Source organism: Oryx dammah, unplaced genomic scaffold, assembly GCF_014754425.2.
Source record: "Oryx dammah isolate SB20612 unplaced genomic scaffold, SCBI_Odam_1.1 HiC_scaffold_2, whole genome shotgun sequence".
Taxonomy (NCBI): domain Eukaryota; kingdom Metazoa; phylum Chordata; class Mammalia; order Artiodactyla; family Bovidae; genus Oryx; species Oryx dammah.
The window spans coordinates 12,626,380-12,654,372 of NW_024070186.1; the positions used below are offsets into that span (position 1 = coordinate 12,626,380).

The 27,993-nt window shown below is 50.7% G+C and overlaps 1 protein-coding gene across 2 annotated transcripts; it reads left to right on the forward strand.

Annotated features, from left to right (window-relative positions):
• The first annotated feature begins 1,878 nt into the window (after window positions 1-1,878).
• Window positions 1,879-27,942, forward strand: UBE2G2 (ubiquitin conjugating enzyme E2 G2). Of its 2 annotated transcripts, none has more exons than XM_040265059.1 (6): window positions 1,879-1,992; window positions 10,801-10,836; window positions 10,931-10,976; window positions 20,610-20,728; window positions 22,900-23,024; window positions 26,191-27,942. In XM_040265059.1, the coding sequence occupies exons 1-6, from the start codon at window positions 1,950-1,952 to the stop codon at window positions 26,218-26,220; spliced, it is 399 nt and encodes a 132-aa protein (XP_040120993.1). In that variant the 5' UTR covers window positions 1,879-1,949; the 3' UTR covers window positions 26,221-27,942. The 2 variants fall into 2 exon arrangements, with proteins under 2 accessions (XP_040120993.1, XP_040120984.1); XM_040265050.1 differs by having other exon boundaries at window positions 1,880-1,992; window positions 22,900-23,040.
• The last annotated feature ends 51 nt before the right edge of the window (window positions 27,943-27,993 follow it).

The window sequence follows — 27,993 nt, forward strand, 5'->3', positions numbered from 1 at the left end:
TCACTCAGACTCACGTCCATTGAGTCAGTGATGCCATCCAGCCATCTCATCCTGGGTCATCCCCTTCTCCTCCTGCCTCCAATCCCTCCCAGCATCAGTCTTTTCCAATGAGTCAACTCTTCGAATGAGGTGGCCAAAGTACTGGAGTTTCAGCTTTAGCATCATTCCTTCAAAAGAAATCCCAGGGCTGATCTGCTTCAGAATGGACTGGTTGGATCTCCTTGCAGTCCAAGGGACTCTCCAGAGTCTTCTCCAACACCACAGTTCAAAAGCATCAATTCTTCGGCGCTCAGCCTTCTTCACAGTCCAACTCTCACATCCATACGTGACCACAGGAAAAACCATAGCCTTGACTAGCTGGAAGCACCTCATATTTTGGGTTTTTGAAACTTGAAACTAATCCTGGTACACACTGCTGAACAAACTGTGAACACACACTGCTACAACAGGATGACCTCAGACAGCAAGTGACAGACATGAGTGCAGTTAGAAAACACCCAGCATCTAATCGGTGCTGTTGTCTGAGCCACGTGTTGATCATAGTACTCATCACCTGCACTTCTGCCCCGTTCCAAGTAGAATTGTTTAGTTGCCCTCTGACCCCTGACCTGCATGGGGGGATGGGGTGTAAGCTGGATCACAGAGAAGGTAACTACTTGAACGGGAGATGGAAACCTTAGGAGTATTTGCAAACCCATTACTTTTTGTAACTGTTTAAAAGTAGTGTTTTCATATAAATCATGGTCATTTGAGAAGACAGTGTCAGGCTGAATTTTTGTTGATGCCTCTACTGCCATACATGCATCATTGTGAGGTTTATTTGCACGGTTTTATTCAACTCAATAGATGCTTACCACATCCAGGAACACAGGAGCCAAAAACTCCCTGCCCTCATGGGACATGTTTCCGGTTAAAGGAGACAAATAAGTTATATATATGTTATACTAGAAAACTACACAGGGCATAATGTAAATTCTACACAACAGTATGTTGGAATAAGTGTGAAGATAAAAACTTTTAGGAATGGGGTTCTAAGTACAATAGAGGAGTAGATAGATCAATGGGCCAATCAGCTGTAGAACCACAATGAATATTAATGAAAAAAGGACTCATCTAGTGACCTGATACACATTAGTCAGTGGAGAAGTCAGAGCAGAGGGGGTGGATTGTGACTTCTTGAGGCAGAGGACTAGGGGAAGAGCGAGGGGGCCGCTGCCTGGGGCGTGCGGGGCGTGGGGCGGTGGGCTGCGGTTGTGCGGGAAGCCCGTCCACCCTGGGGTGGGGGGGTGTCTGGCTGCTGCTCTGCTCCCTCCTCGGTCTCCAAAGCTCCTCTCCAGGCCAAGCTGAACCCAGACTGACAGAGCATAAAACGGCCACAATCGCCAATCTAACTTTTTCAAACCTAAAACCGTGTGAGAGTCGTCACCGAGCACCAACCGCTCTCCGCGTGGATGTTCTCGCCTGAATTGCAGTTGCGCCTGAAAGTCACCGCCTCTGAACTGCGCGGGTGACGTCGCAGGAGCCCCAACACGGTCCCAGGTGCACCCCATAAACAATCTGAACGACACCCGCTCACACGGCCCGCGAGAGGCCGCCCTACCCAGCCGCCCTTCCATCTGCCCTTCCTGCCCACCCGCCCTTCCATCCGCCCTCCTCGGCGTCTCCCCCCTCCGCCGAAACCCCGGAGGCCTCGAGGACAGAACAGGCGGTTCAACACATTCTGCTGGAGCCCGGGGCTCCGAAATCTTCTGCTAACTTTCCTACTGGAACCTGGATCCGCGGAGGCGGAGCTGATCGCACAAAGTGACTGGGGTCCGGACACCGCGCAGGCGCCCCGCGCCCCGGAAGCGCTCCTGTGCCCTCACGGCGACCCGGAAGTGGCCCCGGCCTCGGGCGGGAGGGTAGAGAGCCGAGGAGGCGAGGCTGACGGCGCAGCTGTTGCCTGGACGATGGCGGGGACGGCGCTCAAGAGGCTGATGGCCGAGTACAAACGTGAGTTCGAGACTGCACCTTGCCTGCCTTCCGGTGCGAGGCGTGGACTCCGTCGGTGCGCCTCGGGACGGGTTCGTGCGACCGCCCGGGGCCGCCCGCGACGTCCGGCTGGGAGAGGCCGGCGTGGCGCTGGTCCGGAGACGCCGGCTCTGCGGTAACGGAGGGCCCGCTGCCCCAGCCTCGCGGACGCCCGCGGGTCGGGTCGGGGCGCCCCGCCGGCCTCCTGGGAAGTCCAGGAAGCGTCCTGGGGGTAGTGGGGAGCGCATTGTGATGGTCCAGGAAGCGTCCTGGGGGTAGTGGGGAGCGCATTGTGATGGGCCGGAGGTCAGACTCGGGGCTCCGCTTTAACGAAGGGCTTTTGAGCGGTGCCACCTACCTTTCTTCTGGGTGGTATCAACACAGCGTCCTTAGTGCTCAGTGCCCGCAGGATTTTCTGATGTTTGCTGAAGGCAAAGGGGAAAACGAGAACCGTCTTCTGCCTTCTACCGCGGAGGCGCCCTTGGAGTCTCGATGATAAGTGGGAGACGAATGCTCTTGTGTTTGCTGGGACACAGTGGCAGCCTTTGTGCGGTTCAGACCTGCCGGTCAGCAGTCCGACCTTGGCCTGGCCCTCGCCCTGCACCTTCCCCCATCCCCATCTGTGAGGATGGGGCTTAGCCAGGTGCCTGACAGCTGGCTGTCTAGAGCGTGCGCTGTGACAGTTGTTATACTGGGGACACTTTCAGAAGAAACTTGAAGATAAACTATAGTAATGAATGTCATAAAGCGAACTGGTAAACCTGCGCGCACCCTAAACCGTCTTGGTGGCCCTGCCCAGAGAGTATTGGTGTTTGGCTGGAGGGAACCAGAGTGTTGCAAGTGGAGGCTTATTAAATGTTTAAACAGTACTCACCATCCAGTGTTCTTTCAGGTAAGAATGTATATTTAGGAAAGACTTTTGGGGGCAGAGTGGGGAGATGCGGTTCCCCCTGAACAGACTGGGGGTAGGGGCCATTGCCTCTGTCTCCTCGTGGGACACCTGGCTGGAGTCAGGTGTCTGGGGACACGTGCCGTCTCCTGCCATTCTAGTGTGTGTTGCTGTGTCTGTTTGTGTGTTTGACCCTGTTTGTAGACTGCCAGCAGGTGTTATTTTTGTAGAAGACACTATAAAACCCCTGCACAGGGAATTTAGGTGGCTGCTTCAGTCTAGTCTTTGCATCATTGAGCTTGTATTTTCTCATGTTGTCTCTTTACCATACTTACAAAAGGCTCATTAACTATTTCAACCATATTGTCAGTTTGTAGTAATAAAATGTAAATAGCAGTTGATTTTCAAAGCTGTATCACAGAAACGTATCTTGTGTGTTTTAATGTGTAAATGCACAACATTTTGGAGTGTGTATAGCACAGAGCTCTACAGGTGTCTCGCAAAGACTCTAGACCCTGGTTACCCATCAGACACTGACCTGGGCACCGCTGTGAGGGACTTTGGAGATGTTGGTAACTAAGGAGCTGACATTAAGGTGGGGAGTGTGTCCTGGGCTATTAGGGTGGAACCCAGTCGTCACACGAGGCCCCCAAACAGATCAGGAGGCAGGAGGGGAGGTCGGGGACCCAGGAAAAGGACCCCCCTGACAGGGCTGGGCCAGGACCGGAGGAACATGGTGGTCTCTGGAACCTGAGAACGACCCCTTTTGGGGTCCAGGACCTGGAGCTTCAGTCCTGCAGCCGCCGGGAGTGGGATCCTGCCAGGCCCCTTAGTGAACTTGGGTGGCAGCCTTGTGAGAGTATCAGCAGAGAACCAACTGGCCTGTGGGTGCCCAGCCTCTAACACAAAAATTGTGAGGTCATCGGTGGGTGTTGTTTTCAGCCACTGAGTTTGTGGTCATTGTCACATCAGCTGTAAAAAATGACTACAGTGTATTATGGGGGGGGTTGTTGTTGATCCTGGTGGCTCAGAGGTTAAACCGTCTGCCTCCAATGCGGGAGACCCGGGTTCGATCCCTGGGTCGGGAAGATCCCCTGGAGAAGGAAATGGTAACCCACTCCAGTATTCTTGCCTGAAGAATCCCATGGACGGAGAAGCCTGATAGGCTACAGTCCACGGGCTCGCAAAGAGTGGGACACACTGAGTGGCTTCACTTACTTACTTGTTGATGCTGTATCTCAGGAACATGACAAAATTCCACTTAGTGGTTCTTGTCTTTTGTGCCTTAGCATCCCGGCTTGCTGTCCTCCCGCATTTTAGGGTGGTGCATCCTTTGGGAAGGTATCCCCCCAGAAGCAGCTTCTGTGCACGAGGGATTAGATAGATTTGGATGGGGTTTAGGCCCACTCGGAGAAGGCAGTGGCAACCCACTCCAGTACTCTTGCCTGGAAAATCCCATGGATGGAGGAGTCTGGTAGGCTGCAGTCCATGGGGTCGCTAAGAGTCAGACTCGACTGAGCGACTTCACTTTTACTTTTCTGTCGGACCCCTTTCCTCGTGCTGGCTCCCGGCACTTTTCACTTTCGTGCATTGGAGAAGGAAATGGCAACCCACTCCAGTATTCTTGCCTGGAGAATCCCTGGGACGGGGGAGCCTGATGGGCTGCCATCTATGGGGTCGCACAGAGTTGGACACGACTGAAGCGACTTAGCAGCAGCAGTAGGCCCACTGTCTTGTACTTGAATAGTCATAGAACTGCAGAAACTCTGAGGTGGTAGGATCTTGAGTGTGAGTCTGTTCAGCCTCCTGATTTTACAGATTTTGCAGGGAATTGAGTAACAGACAAAATGATTTGCCCAGGTTCTTACAGCCAGAAAAAAGGAGAGGCAGGGAAAGAACCAAAGTGTCTTAAACTGACCTCTTTTCTTGATGTTTTATCTTTATGCATTTGGGATTTTCTGGGGGTGTCATAGATGGACTTAGAGCTCCCGTAGCAACTCTTCACAATCGAGTGGGCTTAACACAAAAGAAATTTATTATGTCTCAGTCTGGAGGCTAGAAATCCCAGCAAAGTGTTGGTGGGCCTCATTCCTCTGAGGGCTCTAGGAAGGATCCTTCCTTGCCTCTCCCAGCTTCTACGGATTGCTTCCCATGGCCGGCTTCCCTCTAATAAAGATGCCAGTCATTCGTTAGGACCCATCCTAATCCGGCGTATCCTTGTTTTAACTCGATTACCTCTGCACAGCTCCCGTTTCCAAATAAGGTTACTTTCACAGACTCTCGGGGGCACTGGTAAAGCCAGTTAAAGCCAGTAGGAACCCCAAACTTAGGTGTGCAGAGCTGAGCCCCTGTGCTCCTGCACCTGTTGCCCCCCCCAGCCTTCCCTGCCTCAGCTGGAAGCAATCCGCAGAGGCTGGGAGAGGCAAGGAAGGATCCTTCCTAGAGCCCTCAGAGGAACGAGGCCCACCAACACTTTGCTGGGATTTCTAGCCTCCAGACTGTGACATAATAAATTTCTTTTGTGTTAAGCCCACTCGACTGTGATGCATTGCTACGGGAGCCCTAAGTCCATCTATAATACCCTTCGGCCTTGTTCTTCCAGTTGTTTGGGCTGCAAGCCTTCAATTGTCTTTGCTGATTCGTTATTCTGTATCCACGTATGGTCTGTTGACCCACTTTCAGACTTTCTCCTCTATCTGGGGTTCCACGCTGGCCCAGGCTCTGTTCCCAGCACAGGAGAAAGTCAGATCGGGTCACTCTGCCCAGAAGCCCTCTTAGTCTCTGACCTCTTAGCCTCTGCATGCCCCAGCCCTTCTGCCTCTGATCTCATCAACCCGTCTGCCCAGTATGACTCTTCAGCCCCATGGGCAGCCCTTCCCTGCCCTGCTTCCCTGGAAATGCCGTCTCTGAACACAGCAGACACCCTGGCCTTCGCGTTACTGTCGTCCTTCCCTGTCTTTAACTCTTTTTATCTTTTTAAAGCTTTTATTGTGAAAGATGTTATATTTTAAACAATATAGGAGGTGTACATTCAGATGATATAGTAAAATGACACCAGCTTAAGAAGGAGAACGTTAGCAGAAACCGAGCAGTCTGGTGTGTGTTCCTTCTCAGCCCCACCAGGAGTGACGACCACCGAATTCTGTGTGACTTGTTCTTTTCTTTGTAGTTCTGTCACTTAATATCCTCCTGCGTGCACGCATGCCAAGTCGCTTCAGGCGTGTCTGACTCTTTATGACCCAGTGGAGAGTAGCCCACCAGGCTCCTCTGTCCCTGGGATTCTCCAGGAGAGAGTACTGGAGTGGGCTGCCATTTCCTCCTCCAGGGGCTCTTCCCCTCCCAGGGACTGAACCCGCGCCTCTTCTGTCTTCTGCTTTGGCAGGCGGGCTCTTTACACTAGTGCCACCCGGGAAGCCTGTAATATCCTCTTACACGTTTTACTGACTTTTGCCTGGTTTTATACTTAGTGGAGATGGGATTGCACAGTATGTATTCTGCAAATTGAATTTTTGCTCAGCACTGTTTCTGAGATTCATTTATTAGAGCTGTGTCCATTTTCACTGCTGAGTAGTGGTTATATGTTACAAGAGTTTTATCCCTGTTTGTGCTTTGTCTTTCAACCTTTGTGATGTCTGTTTTCCTAGCCACCCTTTTGTAAACAGTTTTATTGAGGTATAATTGAACTGCAGTAAGCTGGTATATAAAGGGTTCATTGATGACTTTGGTGTATGTGCAGCCATCCCACCTCCCCAGCCTCCTCCTGCCTCTTTGTAATCCTCTGGGCCCTATCTTTCCTGCACCTCCAGCACCCAGGCAATGACTAATCCACCTTTGGTCCACGTTGATCACTCTCCTAGTTGTTTGTACTTTCTTTGTCAGAGGTCTTTCACTCTGCAGTCATGTTGCAGTTCCTCAAGGTTGCTGCTTTGGCCAGTTGTCGCTCCCTGTCCTTGCAGAGGGACGTCCCTCTGTGTGGGCAGACCCGCCACGGCTTGTCACTGCATTCACCTGTCAGCGGACCTTTGGGTTGTTTCTAGTTTTCTTGGCTGTTACAGGTAAACCTGCTGTGAACATCTGGCTCCCTGTCTTTCTGTGGACATACGCTTTCGTTTCTTTTGAGTAAATTCCTGGGTCACATGTGAGATGTGTGTTTGATTTTTAAAGAAATAGCCAAACTGTTTTCCCAAGCAGTTGTACCATTTACCTCCCCACCAGCAGGGTGTCAGGAGGCCCACCAACTTGCTGACACTTGGTGTGATGAGGTTTAAAGTTTTAGTCATTCTGCTGGGTGTGTAGTGGTGTCTCATTATGGTTTTAGTTCCTGTTTTTATACGCCATCCCTGTATCTTTATTGATAATGTGTCCTGAGTCTTTTGCTCAGGTTTTAATTGAGTTGTTTCCTTATTACACCCGAAGAGTTCTTTGTATGATGCTGGTGCAGGTCTTTTGTTGGACATTTTGAAAGTGTTTTTGCTTGGACTGGCTTGCCTCTTTAAGCCTGCGGTGAAGCAGATGCTGCTGCCCGGCTGGCATCTGGAGCGCACCGTGCGGTGTGAGCTGTGCGCACTGGCTGTTTGGCAGGACTCTAGCTCCTTCGCTTGGCTTCCCTCTGTCCCTTGAATGACGGTGCCTGCGGCTTGCCTTGTAATTTTCATAACAGTGCCTTTAAAAGAGCAAAGGTTTTAAAATTTTCAGTGACATCCAGTTGATTGACTTTTAAACCATTTTTTGCTTCCTGTGTTATGTTTAAAAAATCATTGCCTAACATAAGCTCACTAAGGGTTTCTCCTGTGATTTCTTCATACTGTTACCTCCACATTTCAATCTGTGATTCATGTCAAGGTTTTGTGTGTGGTATGGGATAAAGATCAGCGTTTATTTGCAGATGATTTCCAAATGGCTCTCTGAGTTTTTGAGTGCTGCATTAGTTTGCCTGAGCCTCTGTAACAAAGTGCCGCAGGATGAGGAGCTTAAGCCACGGAAACCGCTTCCTTACATCAGACATCCAGTTGCGGTAGCACTGGTCCCCGAAGCCTGTCTCCTGGGCGTGGAAACAGCTGTCTCCTCCCTTGTCCTCACATGTCCATCCCTCTGCATGCCTGTGCCCTAAATCTCCTTAAAAGGACACCTGTTAGATTGGATTAGGGCCCACCCCCATGACCTCATTTAATTTTAATTCTTTTTTAAAGATCCCAGTTATGCACTTCTCTCCATTTTATGCCACTTACTGCATCCTGGAGTTCATCCTGTATGAGGACACAGAGGTGTCCCATCAGTAGGGGTGTCATAATATGACTGGTCCCCTATTGATAGACATTTGGGTTGTTGCCAACTTTTTTGTTTGTTTGCTATTACAAAAAGCCTTGAAATAACTAACTTTACCCACATGTCTTTTCTTATTTTTACCCTTGTGTCCAGGGGATAAATTCCAAGAAATAGCACTGCTGGTCAAAGTGTATATTTTATTTTGTGCAGTATCTGTTTCTTAAGTCACTACTTAAAACGATGTTTTTATTAACCAGTTATCATTCTCAAGGAATCAGTGGCAAAGGATGGGCATTGCAAATTTCTCTGATATTAAGATTTTGTTTCTCTTTTTGAAGTTGTTTTTATCATTAAACATGAAACAATATGGTTGTGTGTTTGTGTTTTAAAAACAAAACAGAACAAGTAAACAGAGCGTTGTTTGTTATTTAGTCGCCCAGTCGTGTCCAACTCTTTGCAGTCCCACGGCCTGTAGCCTGCCAGGCTCCTCTGTCCATGGGATTTCCCAGGCAAGAGAATATTAGAGTGGGTAGCCATTTCCTCCTCAGGGGATCTTCCCAACCCAGGGATTGAACCTGCATCTCCTGCATCGGCAGGTGGGTTCTTAGGGTTGCTGTAATTCTTTGCTGACCAGTAGATGCCGCTGTTGACCAAGGATGAGGGTGGGCAGGCTGCTGGAGGTAGCAGTTCTCCAGCTGCAGAGTTTAGACCTTGCCCCTCCCTGAAGGGAGGGTGTCATTGAGGGGGTTGGGTGGTAGTTCCCAGATGCAGGAGGAAAAAGGCCAGCTCTTTTGGGTGCAAGTTCCTCCCCATGCCCAGGCACCTCACTCCCTTTCCCACCGACATTATATCCCGCACCCCTCTTTAGCTCTTTGTAGTTCATCTACCCTAATCAGTTGAAGCAGTGACAGATTTTATCTTCTTGAGCTCCAAAATCACTGTGGACAGTGACTGCAGCCATGAAAGTCAAAGACACTTGCTCCTTGGAAGGAAAGCTTTGAGAAACTTAGCATATTAAAAAGCAGAGGCATCACTCTGCTGGCAAAGATCCATCTAGTCAAAGCTATGGTTTTCCCAGTAGTCACGTACGAATGTGAGAGTTGGACCATAAAGAAGGCTGAGCACCCAAGAACTGATGGTTTCAAAGGAAATCAACCCTGGATATTCATTGGAAGGAATGATTCCAGAGAGTCTCCTTACTCTTAGTTACTGTGCTTGATCAGGGTACATTCTCTGTCCCTTTTGGGAGCATGCTATGTGTTACCGTGTAAAACTGCTTAGTCACATCCAGTGACTTCTCACCTGCTACTTCCTCATATTTTTCTAGAAGTGGATTTATAGTGGTGGTGGTTATAATTTGTTACAAGTTGCTCTGCACAGAAGCATCTTTGTTGCTACCTAGATTCTGATGCTAGTCTTCCAAGTCATGACATCAGCAGTTAAAAAAATTCTTCAGCGTGTCTCTTGGTGCCCGTGTGCACACATACCTGAATTTACACTCTGGAGATGACTTTCTGGGTCATGTTTATTGTTGTTCAGTTGCTAAGTCGTGTCTAACTCTTTTGCAGTCCCATGGACTGTAGCCCACCAGGCTCCTCTGTCCATGGGATTTCCCAGGCAAGAGTACGTGTCTGTGGCTGAGCAGTGTCCCTGGTGTAGATGGATCGTACCTTGTTCATTTACCATAAATAGACATTTGGGTTGTTTCCTGCGTGAGGCTGTTTATGATGTTCCTATGCCGGGAACATTCCTGTATGAGTCTGTGGGCACATATGTTTTACATTTTATTTAATTTTACTCCATTCCTGTTTTCAGGCGCCATCCTGTGTTCAGGACCCCTGATTTATGTGTCCAGCCTGGACTACTCTTCAGGGCTCTAGTCACAGGCCCAATTTCCCCCTTGACAGTCTGTACTTGGATGACTTGCAAGCATCTTTAACTTGATGTTTCAGAACTAGACTGTTTTCATCCTTCTGAAACCTGTTTCTCTGGCGGGATTTTCCAGCTCAGCAGCACACATCCTCGCTGTGGTTCAAGTCGGCTGTGCAGTTGCACCCCTGCCTCTGCCCGGCTTCACTGGCCCACAGAGTTCAGCAAGGCACCAGGGTTTCTTGGGGCTTCATGGTCACTGGCTCCTCCGTAGGAGCAGAGTGGTTGGGTCACCACACCGGCAGGTGCTGGGCATGGTGGGGCCCTTTGCGGTCCTCTCCCAGGGAGGACTCAGGAGACCGCAGGTCCGTAGTGCAGCATTATCATTTTGACGACCACTGTCAACATGACAGGAATTCCCATTCATTTGGGATATAATATATCATGTTTGATTTGTGAGCTTAAGTCAGAATAACCAGCAGGAGTATTTTGGAAAGTTAAGCCAGTTTGTTTGTTTGTTTCTTCATTGTAAAGTGGAAGTGTTGGCAGTTCTGAAAGTTCCCTTTTTGCTGGCAGAAAGAACTACTCACAGTCTTGATCTGAAGTGTCAGTGCAGCCGGCATTCACTTGGGACAAGCAGAATTTCCATTCGCTACTATGTATGCTATGTCATGTATGAATAGCTTTATATATGTTTTACAGTTTTTTGTTAAAATGCAAGGTAATATGCATTCTTTTTCGTAATGGCCTTACCTTTTATCTTACAGAATTAACGCTGAATCCTCCAGAAGGAATTGTGGCAGGTAAGGTTCTGTGAAGTTCAGTCTTTATCATTTACTCCTAACTGCCAAAGTTTCCTACAGAATTAAAGTTCTGGAATTTCTTCTTTCCCTGCAGGCCCCATGAATGAAGAGAATTTTTTTGAATGGGAGGCATTGATCATGTGAGTTCATCATATGTGTTGTTTGGTTTTAAGCCTTTACTGGAAATTAGAACTGTGCCTAACGTTCAGCAGTGTGACTGCTTGGAGGCGTCAATGGAGAAAGGCCAAGTGCACCGCTTTTGTTGAGTTTTTCTCTGTCTGCTGATCTGAAAGCAGAAATGGCACGAACATTTGAACTAATTTACAAAACAGAAACTGTTGCACAGACTCAGAGAATAAATTTATGATTGCCTGGGGGGATGGATGGGGGAAGGGGTAGTTAGGGAGTTTGGGATGGATGTGTACACAGTGCTATATTTAAAATGGATAACCAACAGGGACCTGCTCTGTAGCACTGGAACTCTGCTCAATGATATGTGGCAACCTGGATGGGACTGGAGTTCGGGAGACAAGGATACATGTATATGTATGACTGAGTCCCCTTGTTGTCCACTTGAAACTGTCATATTGTTAATCAGTTATACCCCAATATAAAATAAAAAGTTTGAAAAGAAAAAAAAAACACAAACAGCAGGAACATTCATCCAAAGGGAATGAGTGTTTCCTTAAAGCCAGTGAAAGGCTTAGTTAAGTATTTGTATTTGTAGAGTTTCAGAATAATGAAGTTTGGACTCTGGGTTAGCCTCAAACAGAATGGGCTCAGGCTTTGAAGAGTCCCTGTGAGCCTGGGGCCCTGGTGGTGGGGAGGACCCCCAGGGTGCGGGCGCGGCCCCAGGTCTGTGGGTGCAGCCTGGATCCATCTCCCCCTCCCCTTCTCCTGGTTCCCTTCTCCCGGCCTTCCCAGTCCTTCCGGTCCCCTGCTGCCGCTCCTTTTCTGTGTACCTTGTCTGGCCTTCCCTTGTTCTTGACTTAGAGACATGGCTTAGTTCTAAGGTGAGCAGTGTGGTTCCTGACTTCATTCTAGAAAGGTCCTGCCTGGATGTCATATTTCACTGTTAAGTGTTGCTTCTTGGAAAGAGCAGTGGACTTCTGACTCCAGAGTGTTCTTTGGCCCTGGGACCCAGTCCCTTGTTTTCTATCGACCTTAGGTGTGTGATTCTTGACCATTCTTAGGTGGTATTTTAAACAAAATGTGGGTAGGTAGAATTTAGGAAGTTGAAATTAAAATCGGTTTCAGTGTTCTTGTTAGTGAAATGAGACCTTCCAGTTAGCCAGCAGGTCTTCTTCAGGTGGGTTTGCTGGGTCGAGGCGCGCTCTGGCGGGGCCGGCCCGGGAGGTGTGTGAGGTTTGCCGGGGCAGGTGTGCGCCTGGGTCTGCAGTGCACTTAGGGTCAGGAGACACTCTGCGTTTGCTCAGTGCTCATGTCAGGTTTAGTCTGAGAGACCAACTGCTGCTGAGTGTTGTCTGTAGAGCTTAGATTAATACATGAAAATTGGTGTGAAAGTGAGGTTTTTTGATAAGCAAATTGTTTTAAAAATCATCAATAAACTATCCAAAGAAAATAAGTCACACCTAGCATTGCCTCATCGTTTGTTATAGCCGGTGGCTTGGGCCTGTGATGCCCATTTCTTTCCTGTGGGGAAGTGCTTTTGGCAGGATGACTTCACAGTCTGTGTTTGTATCTAACAGGTACTGTCTTTTACCCCCTAAAGCAGGTCCAAACTGGAGGGTGCGTCTCCTGGTCAGCATGTCTGCGTTTGAGGCACTCGGGTCAGCGGAAGCTTTTTATCTTTGGGGAAACAGGAGATCGAATCCCGTGAACTTGGTCTGTAATACATCCTTTCCATCTGCCAGGTCACGTGCATTCTTTCTGTCCCACCCAGGGCAGCCCGTCTGCGGGTGCACAGGGGTCAGCGAGCTCCTGATGGCCCTTCAGCCTTCCCAAGCTATGGCTGAGGCGTACTTAACAGGACATAAGAAGCCCTTCTGGGACACTTGAGCCTTCCAGTGCGTGTGTTTTTTTAAAGGATTTACTGTTATGAATCTGTTAGAGTAAATATTACTAATTATAGGTAAATAGTATAAAATTAAACCAATATTTTGAAAACTTATCTTAAAAAGTGATTAGAACTACTTTTAGGTAGAGTACTTTTGTGTTTGAATAGGCTTTTGCGTTAGCGTGGAATTCCCCGGCCCCGGGATCTGCTGAGATTGTGGGTTTTGGTCCCGTTCCAGATCCTTCCACAAACAAGAGGCCGTTTACAAATGTGCTGAAAACATCTATTAAGGAATTAACTGTCCTCCCATTGATTTGTCTCACTCTGCTGTTCTGGCAGACGGCTGAGTTTTGCTCTTTGGTGTGATAGGTTTTCTCTTTCCTCTTTTTATTCTTTAATTGTTTCCAGAGTTTCCTCCATCCCCTTGTGCTTCTAAAAAGCGCTGTGCCTGTTTCTGGGAGCCCGGTACTGTTGGGCTTTGCTGTAGTGCTTACCTACAAGGCCTCAGCTGTGCAGCGAGGAAAACGTCTGTTCAGATGTCCCAGCAGCAAATACTGAGAGCTAGTCATATGGGGCCCTCGTCTGAGGATACAGACGTGTCCCAGGTAACCCCACAGCTCTGCCCTGAAAAAACAAGGGTAAGGGCCTAGGATGGGAAACCCAGCAAATTAAGAAACAGTAATAAAGTTGCCACAGCCTGTTCTTTGACTAAAGGAGACAGGAACTCAGTGACTCTCGGCTCAGCTTAAGGTAGAGTTTGAGCCTGTGGCCCAGGGGGCAAGGACTGGGGCTTCCGGTCAGTCCTGCTGAGGCCTGTGGGTCCCTGGGCTGTGTGTGTCTGAGTGGCTTCATGGTCTTGGGCAGTCGCTCTGCCTCTCTGGATCAAAACCTTTGTTGACAGATGGCTTCACGTCCACCTTGTCCAGCTCCAGGGTCTCTGGCCTGTGCAACCTCAGTGGCCTTGGCTGCCGTGTGGCAGTGGTTGGGGAGCGGACACGTGCTTTTGCCGGATAGGAGGAGCCCCGCCATGCAGGGTGGTAGTTTAGCTTCTGTGTCAGGACAAGACGTGGAGGCCTTGGTGTCTCGCTGCCTAATTTCTGTCCTGTCTCAGGCTTCTTAAAGCAGCTGCCGAGGTCGAGCTGCTGTCCCATCTCCAGGTCAGGGCCCTGAGGCTGTGGTGAAACGAGCAGGCCCACCCCCCTTCCTGAATAGCTGGGCCCTTGGCTGACTCCATCCCTGTGTCTGCCGGCACACTCGGGTCCCAGCTGGTTCACACCCGCTGTGGTTAGGCTTCCCCGATCGAGGCCCCTCCTAGGCCGCGGCTCAGGTTCCTGGACTGAGGCCCTTCCTAGGCTGTGCTTGGCCCATGCTGAGTGCCAAGGCCACTGGCATGGTGCCGCCCTCTATACCAGGCTTTCATGATGAGTCCGGAAGCTGGCTCCCATTAGTGCTGTGGCTGCTGAGATGGACCTGAGCTGTTACAGCACATGGAATGATTTGTACTGCATGTCCTCTGGCCCAGCAGTTCGCCGCTTGGGGGTCCTTCATCAGAAGCGTTAGAAAGGACTTACTGGTGGTCCAGTGGGTGAGAACCTGCCTGCCAGTGCAGGGGACATGGGTTCCATCCCTGATCCGGAAGATCCCACAGGCTGCAGGACAGCTAAGCCCTTGCACCACACCCATGGGAGCCCGCGTGCTGTAGGGCCCTCGAGCCACACCTGCGGAAGCCCACGGGCCTGGCACCCATGCTCCTCAAGAGAAGCCAGCATGATGAGAAGCTCTGCACTGCATCGAGAGAGGAGCCCCCCTCTCTGCAGCTAGAGAAAGCCCACACAGTGTCGAAGACCCAGCGTAGCCAAAAACAAAACCTGAGGAAAAGAAAGGTGTTGTGAAGACCTGTGTGTGAGGACGTTCATTGCAACATTCACTGTGGTCATAAAAAAAAAGTGGAAACGTCATTGTCCAGCCCAAGTTATGGACATCCAGTGAGCAGGATGCCGACGGCACGGTCATGGATCGGGCAGATGTTGGAAGGCAAGTCTAGACCAGTGTTGTCCTTGAGTAGGGCCTCTCCTGTGGGATGTTGGGCCATGTCTGGAGACACCATGGCTGACACCCCCGGGTGGCAGGGGAAGCTCTTGCCCTGTCTTGGGTGAGAGAGTGCTGAGTGCCCCACAGTGCCCAGGATGCCCGAGGTGGCAATGGTGTTGAGGTTGAGAGACCCTGGTGTGGCCAAGTACATTGAGCAGCTTTATTGAGAAAGGATCTACACGCAGAGTTTTACCTGGATCAAGTGTGCCAAGTCAGTGATTTTTTAGTACATTAAATAAGGAGAGTTTTGCAGTCATTTTTAGAGCATTTCCAGAAAAGTGCTCATGCCCATTTGCTCGCAGTCCCCACTCCTGCCCTCAGCCACCGGCACCATCGATCTGCTCTCTGATTGTTGACTGGCCTTTTCTGGACTTTTCCACAAGTGGAGTCACAGGACAGGGCCTCTGGCTCCTTCTCTGGGCGTGGTGCCTTCGAGGTTCCTCCTTGCAGCCTGGGGCAGCGGCTCCGGCCTGTGAGCTTTACCCCCTGTGCAGGGATCTCCTCACCCGCTGGCAGCTGTCTGGCTGCTCCCCTCTTGGGCTCTTGTGACGGTGCAGCTGTGAACTTTGGATCTGAGTGTGCAGACAGGTGTCCCGTCCCCTGGGCTGAATGCCCAGGAGTAGACTCACGGAGCCACCGTTTCACGTTCCCACCTGAGTGCTGAGTGTGCACTTCTTTACTTCCTCACCCTCTCTGTGTCGTCTGATGCCAGCTGTCCTGGTGAGTGTGATGTGGGTCTCAGTGTGGGTTTGGTCTACGTTGCCCTGGTGACCGATGCTGTTGAGCATCTTTACGTGGACTAAAGAGCCATTCAGGTGTCTTTCTTGGTGAACTTAGAAACTTTTGCCCAGTTTTAATTGGGTTATCTTTTATTTAGTCCTAAGAATTCTTTATATATTTTGGATGCAAGTCCTTTATCAGATGTATAATTTTCAGGTATTTTTTCCCAGTCTGCATATTTTCTTTCCATTTTTAAATTTTTTAGGTCATGCTGTATGGCATATGGGATTTGGGATCTTAGTTCCCCAACCAGGGGTCAAACCTGTGCCCCCTGCATTGGGAGTCTTAACCACTGGACCACCAGGGAAGTCCCTTCTTTTCAATTTCTTAAGAGAGTCTTTTGAAACGCAAAGGTTTTTATTGCTGATAAAGTGCAGTTTCATGGGGTCGCACGCGACTGAGCAACTGAACTGAACTGAAAGTGCAGTTTAGCAGTTTTTCTGTGTAGGTTATCCTTTTAGTGTCATATATCCAAGGTAACAAAGATTTTCTCTTATGTTTTCCTTTAGAAGTTTTATATTTAAAGTTATTAAATTTAGATTTTGGGCCTGTTATGGATAATTTGGGGGTTTAGCATTGGGTAGGGGCACCTTCATTCTTTTGCATGTGGCTGTCCCTTTGTCTTACATCATTTGTTGAAAAGAAAATCTTTCCTGTATTGAATCACTTTGGACCTTTGTCAGAATGAGTTGACCCTTGGTGTGAAGGTTCTGAATTCTGTCCTCTTGACCTGTGTCTAACCCTCCGTGAGTGCCACACATTCTCCGTCACTGCAGTTTGATAGTATGTTTGGAACTTGGGGAGTGTTCTGTTCTCCTTTTTCAAGGTGTTTTACCTGTTCTGGGCCCCTTGTGTTTCCACTGGAAGCTGGGGATCAGCTTGTCAGCTTCTGTGAAGAAGCTGTTGGGATTTGATCAGGATTGTGCTCAGTCTTTAGATCAGTTGGAGGCATATTGACAAGCGCTCCAGTCTATGCACGTGGAATGTCTCTCCACTTATTCAGGTCTTAAAAAGCTCCTCTCGGTGGTGCCATGGTACTTGTTAACGAAAAGTGACCCCGTTTTGTGGGTAAAGGTGTGAGTGGACGCGTGTGGAGGGACTCCTGGAGGGTGAGCGGCCTCCGCAGTGGCTGCCTCAGAGCTGGGTCAGGAGGGGAGCGTCTGCATTTATTTTGTGTGCTGCTGTGTCTGCATGTTTTCTAACAGACCTGTTTTCTCTAGAGTCAGAGTTCATGTTGTCGATGCTGTTGTCCATGTCAGCATTCGCTATGACGTTCTTGTAACTGATGGACTTATTTTGTGAGCTTTAACTATAGTTCAAATATATTTGATGTAAAGTTTTCAGAAATTTCTGTTACAGGAAAAGTTAGGGGATAAGTGTAGGCTACCTTTAGAGAGATTTAATCATGAAAATAATTATACGGAAGGGAGCTGTATGTGCTACTGCCATGCTTTTCTGAAATGGAAGCCTGGTGCTTTTCTTCCTCAGAGTGACCAGCACTGGTTCTCTATGTCAGGACCTGGGGTGCTGAGAACACAACAACAGAGGCACACGGCTGTCTGGGCCCATCCCAGAGACAGTGCTGAGGAGGGCTGGTCCCAGGGGGTTGTAGACACTCAGTCCAGCTAAGACCACCAGGCTCCCACTGGCCCCCGGGTGACAGCTCCCTGTGGCCTGTCCTGTCTGTCCCACAGATGTAAGCTGGCCAGGTGGCCCTCATGCAGCAAGCATGCCTTCAGTGACTTGGGGCCCTTGAAGCATAGCAGGGCACCCCAGAGCTGGAGTCCTGGCTCCTGGGGGCTGTGTATGCAGCCCATGTGGGCAGGGGAGGCAGGGGCTTTGGCTTGAAGCTTTGACTGAGAGCAGAGCCAAGGGTACTGGAAGGAGGTGGTGCCCCTGCTCTGGCACCCCTTGGAGCTGCCCGCCTGCCCGCCAGCTGGGTGCTCCCTGAGGTTCTTGTGTGGGCAAGGGCGGTGCGCTCCCCTGACTGAGAGTGTCAGTGAAGCCGTGTACCCTTCTTTTCTATGCTTTCATATGCTTTTTTATGCTTTTTATGGTCCTGACTTTGGAGAGTAATTGTCCCTAGGTGATCCAGTTCAAGGGCGTGCTAGTGAACGGGTTTACAGTCTCTCCATTACTTCAAGCCTTGTATGTACATTTGAGACATCTTATCTGTGTGCTGTGACAAACTTGAAAAAGAGAACAGCATAAAAACAGCTTCTTCCACACCTGTTGCAGCTGGAGTGACGGGCAGGCTGCGGTCCTGGAACATGCCTGGCGGGCAGATGGCTCACCGAGCCCAGACACACCCAGGTTCCACAGTGGAGTGCCCTGGCCTCCTCATCGCCTTCGGAATGCAGCCGTGGGCTTCTTGTGTTATCTCATGTTACAGTTTTAGAGATGAGAAGCAAAGCACAGTTCTTCCCTTGAGGGTGATGTTGGAAGATTAACCCCGCATGTCTCCAGTGTTTATTGGCTCTACAAGTGACCGCAACCACTGTCCTACAAGAGGACCAAGCCTTGCTGGGCCTGGTCGGGCGGGGACGTAGGTGCTGCGCTCACGGTGCTGGCCCCAGCCTCTCGCTCCTCGGTAGCCGGGAGAGCAGAGTGGACTGCTGCTTTTACAGAGGAGACCAAGGCCGCTCTGCTCTGCTCTGAATGCTGGTCTCAGAAAGGAAATGAAATAAATCTCTCAGAGCTCTGCAGTAATTGAGGCCATCATTTTAATCAATTACAGTAGAAAATAACTCGTAGGCTTTGAAGAATCTGTGTTTGCCTCAGATAAATATGGTTTTGAGGTGAGGCCCTCTTTAGTGGAGGAGGAGCGAAGCTGTCCTAAAGTGTGGCAAGAAAGCTGTCCAAAAACAACACTAATTATGTCTCCCATCTTAGCTCAGGAATTTACTCGATAGCATTTTCCGTGAAGTCAGCCGGTATGCCACCGTGCATGTGGGCACACCCGCGTGCTGGGCCAAGGCGCCGGGTGTCCTGGAAGAGAGGAAGCCCCCATTTCAACCAGTAGCGAACCAGAGCATTTGCAAGTAGCTTTGATATTTCAGATGTGGGAGCACTTTAGGAAATGTTTGATCTTGCTTCTGAAGCTGTGGATGACACAGTGGATTTTGTTTTTTTTTAAAGAAAGCCCTGTTATGAGAAACAAAGACCTGTTATCAAAGTCTTGAGCAAATACTAGTTGGCTCAGTCCAAAAACACAACCTACCTAGATGTTCTTTTCTGTTCTGGCTTGGAGCTGCCAGGGACAGTGAGGCGCTGCGAGCCTTCCTGGCATGCCTGTGGCCTGCTCTGCAGGCTCCTGGGTCAGCAGCCTGGGCTGTGCTCTGCGCCGCGCCCCCTCAGCCACCCAATCTGGGACCTGGCTCGAGGTGGGGGGACCCTAGCCAAGGCCACAGCCCTCCTTCTTGGCACCTCCCCTGGGAGGATGCGTGGGGAGCCCCGCAGTGGTGTTCATCCTCTGCTGTGAGCTCTCAACTGGAGAAGGGGGCGGGGTGCAGACCCGTTCAGAGGGGGAGGCTTGGGACAGCTGTCGGGGAGCCCCCCATCCTCGCCCCCTATGTGGCCGTCCTGTCCCAGACTCTGGTACCGCTGCCTTGGACACTCAGGCACCACACTGACCAGCTTTTCCCTCTGGTCTCCCCCAGAGTAGCAGGGACACAGCTTTCAGAATCCACGTGTGTGTCTTCCATTGAGAAAACACGGCTCCACCAAACCCTGTCGCCTTGATCTCGTTTTGACCATTTCCACCTGCACCCCCAGCAGTGGCGCGGTGCCAGCTCTGCTGCGCTGGGTGCCTCCACCAGAAGTCAAGTGTCTCTGCACTGGGAGCCTCTGCTGTAGCGCAGGCTGTCTCTCCTGCCGTCTTTGGGGCCCGCGTGTTACCTTGGCCTCAGGCCCTCTCCGCTCCTGTGAAGAGAACAGGATCCCTCCTCCTTGTTGGACTGACTGCTCTTCCCACAATGTTGCGCTGTGTCACTGTGTGTAGCTGTTATTCGTCAGTTCTGCCTCCTTACAAACGTTTGCTTAGGAAAGCTGGTCCAGGTGTCAGGCCTGTTTTATAAGATGTTTGTATCTGTGAGGGGAGAAGGTTCCTCCCTGACACACTGTGAGCGGGGTGGCTCCCCGCTCTCTCTGCTGGCCTTCCATCTTGTCTGTTATTCAGAATAGTGTTTTTAAAATTTGACAGGACTTTGAAAGTGGTTTGGCCCGTTTCTGCCATTTTCCACACGAGGAGGACGTGAACCCAGGCAGGCAGGCACGTGCCTGGTGACAGCGAGGACCCAGGGGACTGCTGGCCCAGGATGTGATGCGAGCCCAGGCCTGCAGGTCAGGGCTCGCGGCTCACACGTGCGCTCGAGCCTCATCAGCCAGCCATCTCTGTGTGCTCTGGGTCTGCCCCTTGGAAGTTACAGAGTCACTTCTCAGGCACTTTCAAAAGCTACAACTAGCCTTCGAGATAATAGCTGGTGGCCGCTTGTTCATTCAGTACAGTGGAGCCTGCTCTTACACCTGCCTTGGTGTGTGTCTTTATCGTAGCATGTAGTTGTACTGCGCAGGCAGACAGGATCTTGGGCGCCCGCATGCCGGCTCTGGCTCTCTCCTCTGATCTGCTCCTCTGACAGGTGCTGCGGCCTCACTCTTACCCTTGCTATTGTGAAACTGCCTGGCCCACCCTTCATGGTTTAAGCCAGATTGGAAGGGGACAGCGACACAGTGCTTCCCATCCAGAGCCAGTTCATTGTGTTATTTAGATCATCTTTTCACCTACATTTATTTGTAAAGCAGTAGAAGTATCCTGTACTTATGTCTAAAATGTGATAGACTTTGAAGAAAATCTACCTGTTTCTGTTTCTCTTTCTGTATCTTCCAGGGGCCCAGAAGACACCTGTTTTGAGTTTGGGGTGTTTCCTGCCATCCTGAGTTTCCCACTTGATTACCCATTAAGTCCCCCAAAGATGAGATTTACCTGCGAGATGTTTCACCCCAACAGTAAGTGCTTCTGAAGTAGCGTACTGGCTCCAGGGACGCCTGGAGGTGCGTGCAGGCGGGCATGCGTCGCATGGCGCGGTTCTGCTGTGTGTTTGGAATTTCCCATAATACAACGTTTAGACATTCACTGTGGTTGGTAGAGGCAACTGAAGAAGTCAGCAAGTTCAAGGTGATTAACAGTAAAATGCAACTGTGAAGACGACTGTGCGTAATTAAAAATAAGATTACATTGAAAATAAATACAGTCTTTACAATGACACCTGTGATGTAGTTTAAAGACACATGTGACCAATAAGTTGTTGAGTTATGGGGGTGCTAATAGTCTGATAATATATTTGATGTTCAGATAATCAGTACAGTTTTAAAATTTAGCCTTACAGTGAGTGAGTATGCATGCCACTTTTATTTTGTTAGTTGTTTTTGAGAGAACTGTGTGACAATATCATGAAGATTGGTCAGTCCATAAACACTGAGGGCAACCCAGCAGATTCGCCGTGGGTCGCTGGGGTGCCGCAGTGAGCAGATAGTCAGAGGTGGGGGCTTGATGGGCAGGAGCTCCCATCTGAGGGCATCGATGGGCGCTGATCACGGGGTTGTACAGATAAGAGGCCCCATGGGGGCCAGGAGGGCACCTGCGAGGTGGGTGTGGAGCCCCCCTCCTGTGGGAGGAGCAGCAGGGGTGGCCAGGGTCTGTGTGGGGCAAGGAGGGAATCTGGCCCGTGCAGAGGCCCCATGTTGGGAGTGCGGGGGCAAACCTCCAACTAAGAGCCTCTGTAGTCAACACTAAGGATTCTGATGTTTGTCTGAGGAGCAATGGAGGTCCGCTGAGGGGCTGGGAGAGGGTGTGAGGGGTGGAGAGGCCTGCATGACCAGTGTGGTCTTGGAAGGGCCACGGTGTGCAGTGCAGAGGGCAGAGTGAGTGCACAGGCTGGGGCTCTGCTGTGGCTGGAGGAGAGAGACTGCCAGCCTGGCACCAGGGGTGGGTGCTGGGGACGGAGCCCTGTGGGTGGGGGTGGGGGTGGGGGTGGGCCCGGGGTGGGGTGGGGTGGGCTTTAGGAGGTCACACTAATGGCTGCAGGGGGCTGGGGCAGGGACACAGCTACTTACCGATGTTTCTGGGGCAGCAGTGCCATCGCATGGTCCTCGCACTCTGAGGAAGTGACGCTGGAGTTGAAAATTGGACGTATCCTCTCTGTCCGTGGCAGGAAGAGCTGTTCAGAGTGTCCTGGGTGCCTGGGTCCCGTGCGTGTGGACCTCGGACGGACATCCCAGTGTCCAGGACAGATGGCACTTGGTCTTCTAACCCTTCAGTGAGCACGCAGCAGCTGCTGGAGCTGGATGTTGGGGTCCAGGGGCGAGGTGTGGAGGAAAGGCTGTTTAGAGCTGCTCCCTCTGCTAGAGGGTCACAAGATGGTGGAGGTGAAGTCAGCCAGTTTATTTAAAACTGCCTGTTACTGGTACCACTGAATAGCCTTACAGGTTGACGAGTTGATCCCTGGGTATCTGAGCATGTACTGATTCATCTGAGAGCTGTGAAAGGAAAATGGCAGGTGCATCTCGAGGGTCTAGTTGGTGGTGCTGTTGATGGAAGATGGATTTCAATTCAAGCACAGCTGATTTCCAGAGAATTCAGGCGGTCATTTTCTGTTAGAGTAAGTTACCAGGAGAAATCTCAGTACCTGTGTTTTTCTGGACAGTTAAGTAATTCCTGTAGCCTTTTTCCTAGTCACGGGGACCTGTGTTTTACACAGTCCAGTTCAGAGGTTTAATGGCAGAATGAGGAGTATCTGAGAAGCTCGTAATGAGAGTGTTGTGAAGATCCTAACTACGTGAGACGCACAGGTAGAATATCTGACGACCAGATGGCCTTTCATTTATTCCCTTGGATGTAATACCTGTAAAGTCCATGTGAAAATGGAGCCACCCTACGGGGACTAGGGCTGTGCAGGCCGGCCCAGCACCGTGTTCATGATCGAGCAGTGCCCTGGGAGCGCGCTGGGCCTGTGGGCGGGGTGTGGATGTTAGTGTGGCACCCAGGCCACGGTTGTGTCATGGTGCAGACAGCTCCCTTCAGTGGCCACTGCTCGTGCCTCTTCTCCATGGTCCGACTGGTCCCTGTCGGGCCTGGCACCAGCGTTCCCTCGGCTAACCGTGTGTGTCCTGCCCCGCAGTCTACCCAGATGGCAGAGTCTGCATCTCCATCCTGCACGCTCCTGGTGACGACCCCATGGGCTACGAGAGCAGCGCCGAGCGCTGGAGCCCCGTGCAGAGCGTGGAGAAGATCCTCCTGTCGGTGGTGAGCATGCTGGCAGGTAACGCCGCCCCGCCACCCCAAGACGGTAGCATTTCTTGTCCAGAGAAGAGGTTTGACACTGGGGCCTGCTTCTCTTTCTTCACTAACCCTTGTCTTGCAGCTCGCTGGTCCTTCCTGAGTGGTGGTGTTCAGTCGCTCAGTCGTGTCCGACTCTTTCCAACTCCATGGACTGCAGCACGCCAGGCTGCCCTATCCATCACCAGCTCCCGGAGCTTGCTCAAACTCATGTCCATTGAGTCTGTGATGCCATCCCACCATCTTATCCTCTGTCGTCCCCTTCTCCTGCCCTCAACCTTTCCCAGCATCAGGGTCTTTTCTAATGTGTCAACTCTTTGCATCAGGTAGCCAAAGTATTGGGGCTTCAGCTTCAGCATTAATCCTTCTAATGAATATTCAGGATTGATTTCCTTTAGGATTGACTGGTTTCATCTCCTTGCGGTCCAGGGGACTCTCAAGAGTCTTCTCCAACACCGCAGCTCAAAAGCATCATTCTTATTCATTCAGCCTTCTTTTGGTCCAACTCTCATATCCATACATGAGTACTGGAAAAACCATAGCTTTGACTATACAGACCTTTGTTGGCAATGTAATGTCTCTACTTTTTAATACACTGTCTAGGTTTGTCATAGCTTTTCATCCAAGGAGCAAGTGTCTTTTAATTTCGTGGATGCAGTCACCATCTGCAGTGATTTTGGAGCCCAAGAAAATAAAGTCTGTCACTGTTTCCAATTTTTCCCCATCTATTTGCCATGAAGTGATGGGGCCATATGCTATGATCTTAGTTTTTTGAATGTTGAGTTTTAAGCTAGCTTTTTCATTCTCTTACACTTTCATCAAGAGGCTCTTTAGTTTTTCTTCACTTTCTGCCATAAGGGTGGTGTCATCTGCATATCTGAGGTTGTTGATATTTCTCCTGACAGTCTTGATTCCAGCTTGTGCTTCATCAAGCCTGGCATTTTGCATGATGTACTCTGCATATAAGTTAAATAAGCAGGGTGACAATATATAGCCTTGACATACTCCTTTCCCAATTTGGAACCAGTCCATTGTTTCATGTCCGGTTCTAACTGTTGTTTCTTGACCTGCATACAAGTTTCTTAGGAGGCAAGTAAGGTGGTTTGGTATTCCTATCTCTTTCAGAATTTTCCACTTTGTTGTGATCCATACAATCAAAGGCTTTAGCATAGTCAGTGAAGTTTTTCTAGAATTCTCCTGCTTTTTCTATGATCCAGTGGATATTGGCAATTTGATCTCCAATTCCTCTACTCTTTCTAAATCCAGCTTGAACATCTGGAAGTTCTTGGTTCATGTACTGTTGAAGCCTGGCTTGGAGAATTTTGAGCATTACTTTGTTAGCATGTAAAATGAGTACAGTTGTGCAGTAGTTTGAACATTCTTTGGCTTTGTCCTTTGGGATTGGAATGAAAACTGATCTTTTCCAGTCCCGTGGCCACTGCTGAGTTTTCCATATTTGTAGGCATATTGAGGGCAACATTCCCTCCACTGGCTTTGTTCATAGTGATCCTAAGGTTCACTTGACTTCGCACGCCAAGATGTCTGGCTCTAGGTGAGTGATCACACCATCGTGGATAACTGGGTCACGAAGATCTTTTTTGTATAGTTCTTTTGTGTGTTCTTGCTGTCTCTTCTGAATATCTTCTGCTTCCCTACCATTCTGTCCTTTATTGTGCCCGTCTTTGCATGAAATGTTCCCTTGGTATCTGACTTTCTTGAAGAGATCTCTAGTCTTTCCCGTTCTGTTGTTTTCCTCTACTTCTTTGCATTATTCACTTAGAAAGGCTTTCTTATCTCTCCTTGTTACTCTTTGGAACTCTGCATTCAGATGGGTATATCTTTCCTTTTCTCCTTTGCCTTTCACTTCTCTTCTTTTCTCAGCTATTTGTAAGGCCTCCTTTTTGCCTTTCTTCTTCTGAGGGGTGGTTTTGATCACTGCCTCCTGTACAGTGTCATGAACCTCCTCCCTGAGTAGTTGATGTATATTCTCTGCTTTCTTATTTAGCGTTAGTCACATGCTCTTCTCCAAGCGTAAGCTCACTTTTCATAACTGGGGATGTGGAGATGGTCTTGTGTCTGTCTGCCATGCCATTGGCTGTGGTTAGCTGTGCCCTGACCTGGGGGTCCTGCTGTGTTATAGACACCGTGTCCTAGGTGTGAAGCTCAGGCGACACTGACCCCAGACCTGAGGCCCCACAGTCTAGGGCACTTTCACACCCACCAGTGGTGCAGCCACAGTGGTTGATCTGAGGTGAGGACACGGGGCGCTTGGGCCCCTCCCTGAGGTCAGCTTAGAACACAGAGGAGTTAACAAGGTGAGGGGGGTGGGGCATTTGGGGTGAGCACTGAGCCTCATGGTGGCCCTGTCAGGACTGGGTGTGGCTGGAGCCCAGCCTGGGGGGTTGCCCTGTGGACAAGTGCTCTCCCAGAGCCTGACTCTCATGGGGCTGTTAGACCATACGGCAGTGCCGAAGAAGAATCGTGCTTGCAGCCCAAGTGCTTGAAGCAGGTGGGGAAGGTCCCAGCCGAGAGGAGGGCAAGGCTGGGAAGACCCTGGAGGCTCAGTGCCTGGTGTGAGGGGGCTCCTGCTCCTGCCCTGACGCTGGGTGGAGGGACGTTGTCTTTGGGATGGGAGTCCAGAGGGAGCAGGATCTGGGGAAGAGCAGAGTTTGGGTGTCCACCCTTGACGGGGGCTCTCCAAGGCCTGGCCATGGAGGTGAGGTACAGGGCTGTCTCTGGAGGAGGCAGGAGGGGACACAGCTTGGAGGGACTCCTGTAGGCAGGACACAGGGGGCTCAGAGGAACCGAGGGAGGAGTGGCCTGCAACCCTGGTCGTGGGGGGAGTGCCTCCACAGAATAGACAGGCTGGGCCCTGCGGCCGCTCAGCCTGCCAGCTGGTGTTAAAGTGAAGCTGTCGCTCTGGGTGGAGAAGCCTGGGGGCAGCTTGCACCACTCTTCCGCCTTGCCCCTCAGGAGGGGCTCTTCCCCCCAGAGAACTGACAGCCTCCCACAGCTTCTGGTCTGCCTGGTTCCCTCCGTGGGGAGATGCCCAGTGCCCTTACGGGACGTGGGGGGTCGTGCCAGGTCCTTTCCTGGCCAAGCCCCTTTCACCTGGAGATTCTCCCTCTTTCAGAGCCCAACGACGAGAGTGGTGCCAACGTAGATGCCTCCAAGATGTGGCGGGACGACCGGGAGCAGTTCTACAAGGTTGCCAAGCAGATTGTGCAGAAGTCGCTGGGGCTCTGAGCCTCCCATGCCCGTGCACAGCCGCGCGCAGACGCACTGCCAGGCGGTTTGCCGGGTTTCCTCTGGGACACTCAGTGACAGGGACACTCTGTGCTGGTACCAAAAAAGGCGAGCTTGCAGAACCACAGCATCTGTGTTTTGTGTACCTTCCCCACCCCAGGCAGGCTTCTCTCTGAAATGCGGGCTTCCGTAGGATGATGGCGGCCAGGCGCAGCTGGGGCGCCCTACGAGGGATTTGGGGGCCGGGCGCGCTGTCACCACTGCCTCTCCCGCTGGCACACCTGTGCACCCTGCACTGCCTGGAGTGGGAGCGCTGAGGGGGCGTGCTAGCCCCGTGACTAGAGCCGCTGACTCTCCCCCTGAGGATCTGGGGCCTTGTTGCCCAGGCGGAGGGCTACAGCTGGATGTCTCTGGGGCCCCTCTTGGTCCCCTTGTCCCCAGCAAGGAGCACACGACTTTGTTTCAGTACCTTGTTTCCCAAGCAGGTTTTTTTTCTTGCAGTCCAGTCATATTTTTCATTTGTTGTATGTTACACATAGTCACATTTAGAAATACTGTCAGGAAAGAAATACTTTTTTAAAATGTGGGTTAATGGAAAGGGGGTGCATGGAAAAGTCCCGTGCTGGCTGTAAGGCCCAGCATCTTCCCTGCTGGTGTTCACTGCAGCTCACCCTTGAGTCTTGGGTACTAGTACGTTTCCTGGAGTGCGAGCATGTGAAGCCAAGGCTGTAGTCCAGGCACCTTTTGGGTGTGCAGGAGGTTTTCTTTTCCAGTCTGAAGGCTAGGAGGTTCTGAGCGTGTGTACACAGTGGCTGTGGCAGCAACTATGACTGTTGGGACAAAACCATTCTTTGCAGCTTGGGAGGGGAAGGAAGGGAAGGGCTCCCCTCAGCGCAGAGCACAGAGCGTGCCTTACCTGGACCTGATTGGCGCCTTCGAAAAGCATGGTGCGGGTCCCGGATCCCTGTTGTGGGCAGGCGCTCAGCTGTGGTTCGTGATTTCGAGATGGTCTGCGTGCCCCGGCATGGGCAGCTCAGCCCTGGGGGTTACGTTTCAAGCAATAACAGATCTGTTGCGTGCAGAATCACACATCTGGCCTGTTGCAAACAGGTTCGATTTAAATAGGAGTTTTATTTTTGAAATAAGGGACAATCTACGAGACGCACAGGACACTCGACATCGTGCTGTCCTTGGCCCTGCTCAGCGTGCTGTGGGCAGGGTTCTGCTTCCTGCGAGCTCACTGATGCTTGATGTTCAGTAGTTCTGGCTAAGAGGCTTTTGTGGGAACCCAAGTCCTCCTCCTCAGAAAGGGGTCATTTACAGGTTGAAGTTCAGTCTGAGGACTGGTCCTGGGAAAGGGGTGGGAATGGAGGTGTCGCACCTGGTGGTGCTCACAGGCCGGTGTGGGGCTGCAACGCCTTCGTGGAGAGGAGAAAGTGGCCGTGGGCTGGGTGTGAGGGGCGGGCACTGCGGGGCACGCTGGCCACAGGGCAGCGAGCCCAGAGACGGCGCAGAGGCGGTCCCTCTGCAGAATGTCTTTATTCATTTGTATTAAATGAGACGAGAGAGTCCCTTAGTGTCCTTATTCTGTGACAGAGTCTAATTCCTATGGTAAAAATAAAGTTCTATTTTCCCCCTATTCTGACAGTGTTTTCCTTTGTCGTGGTGTAATGTAATTGTATGGGAACAG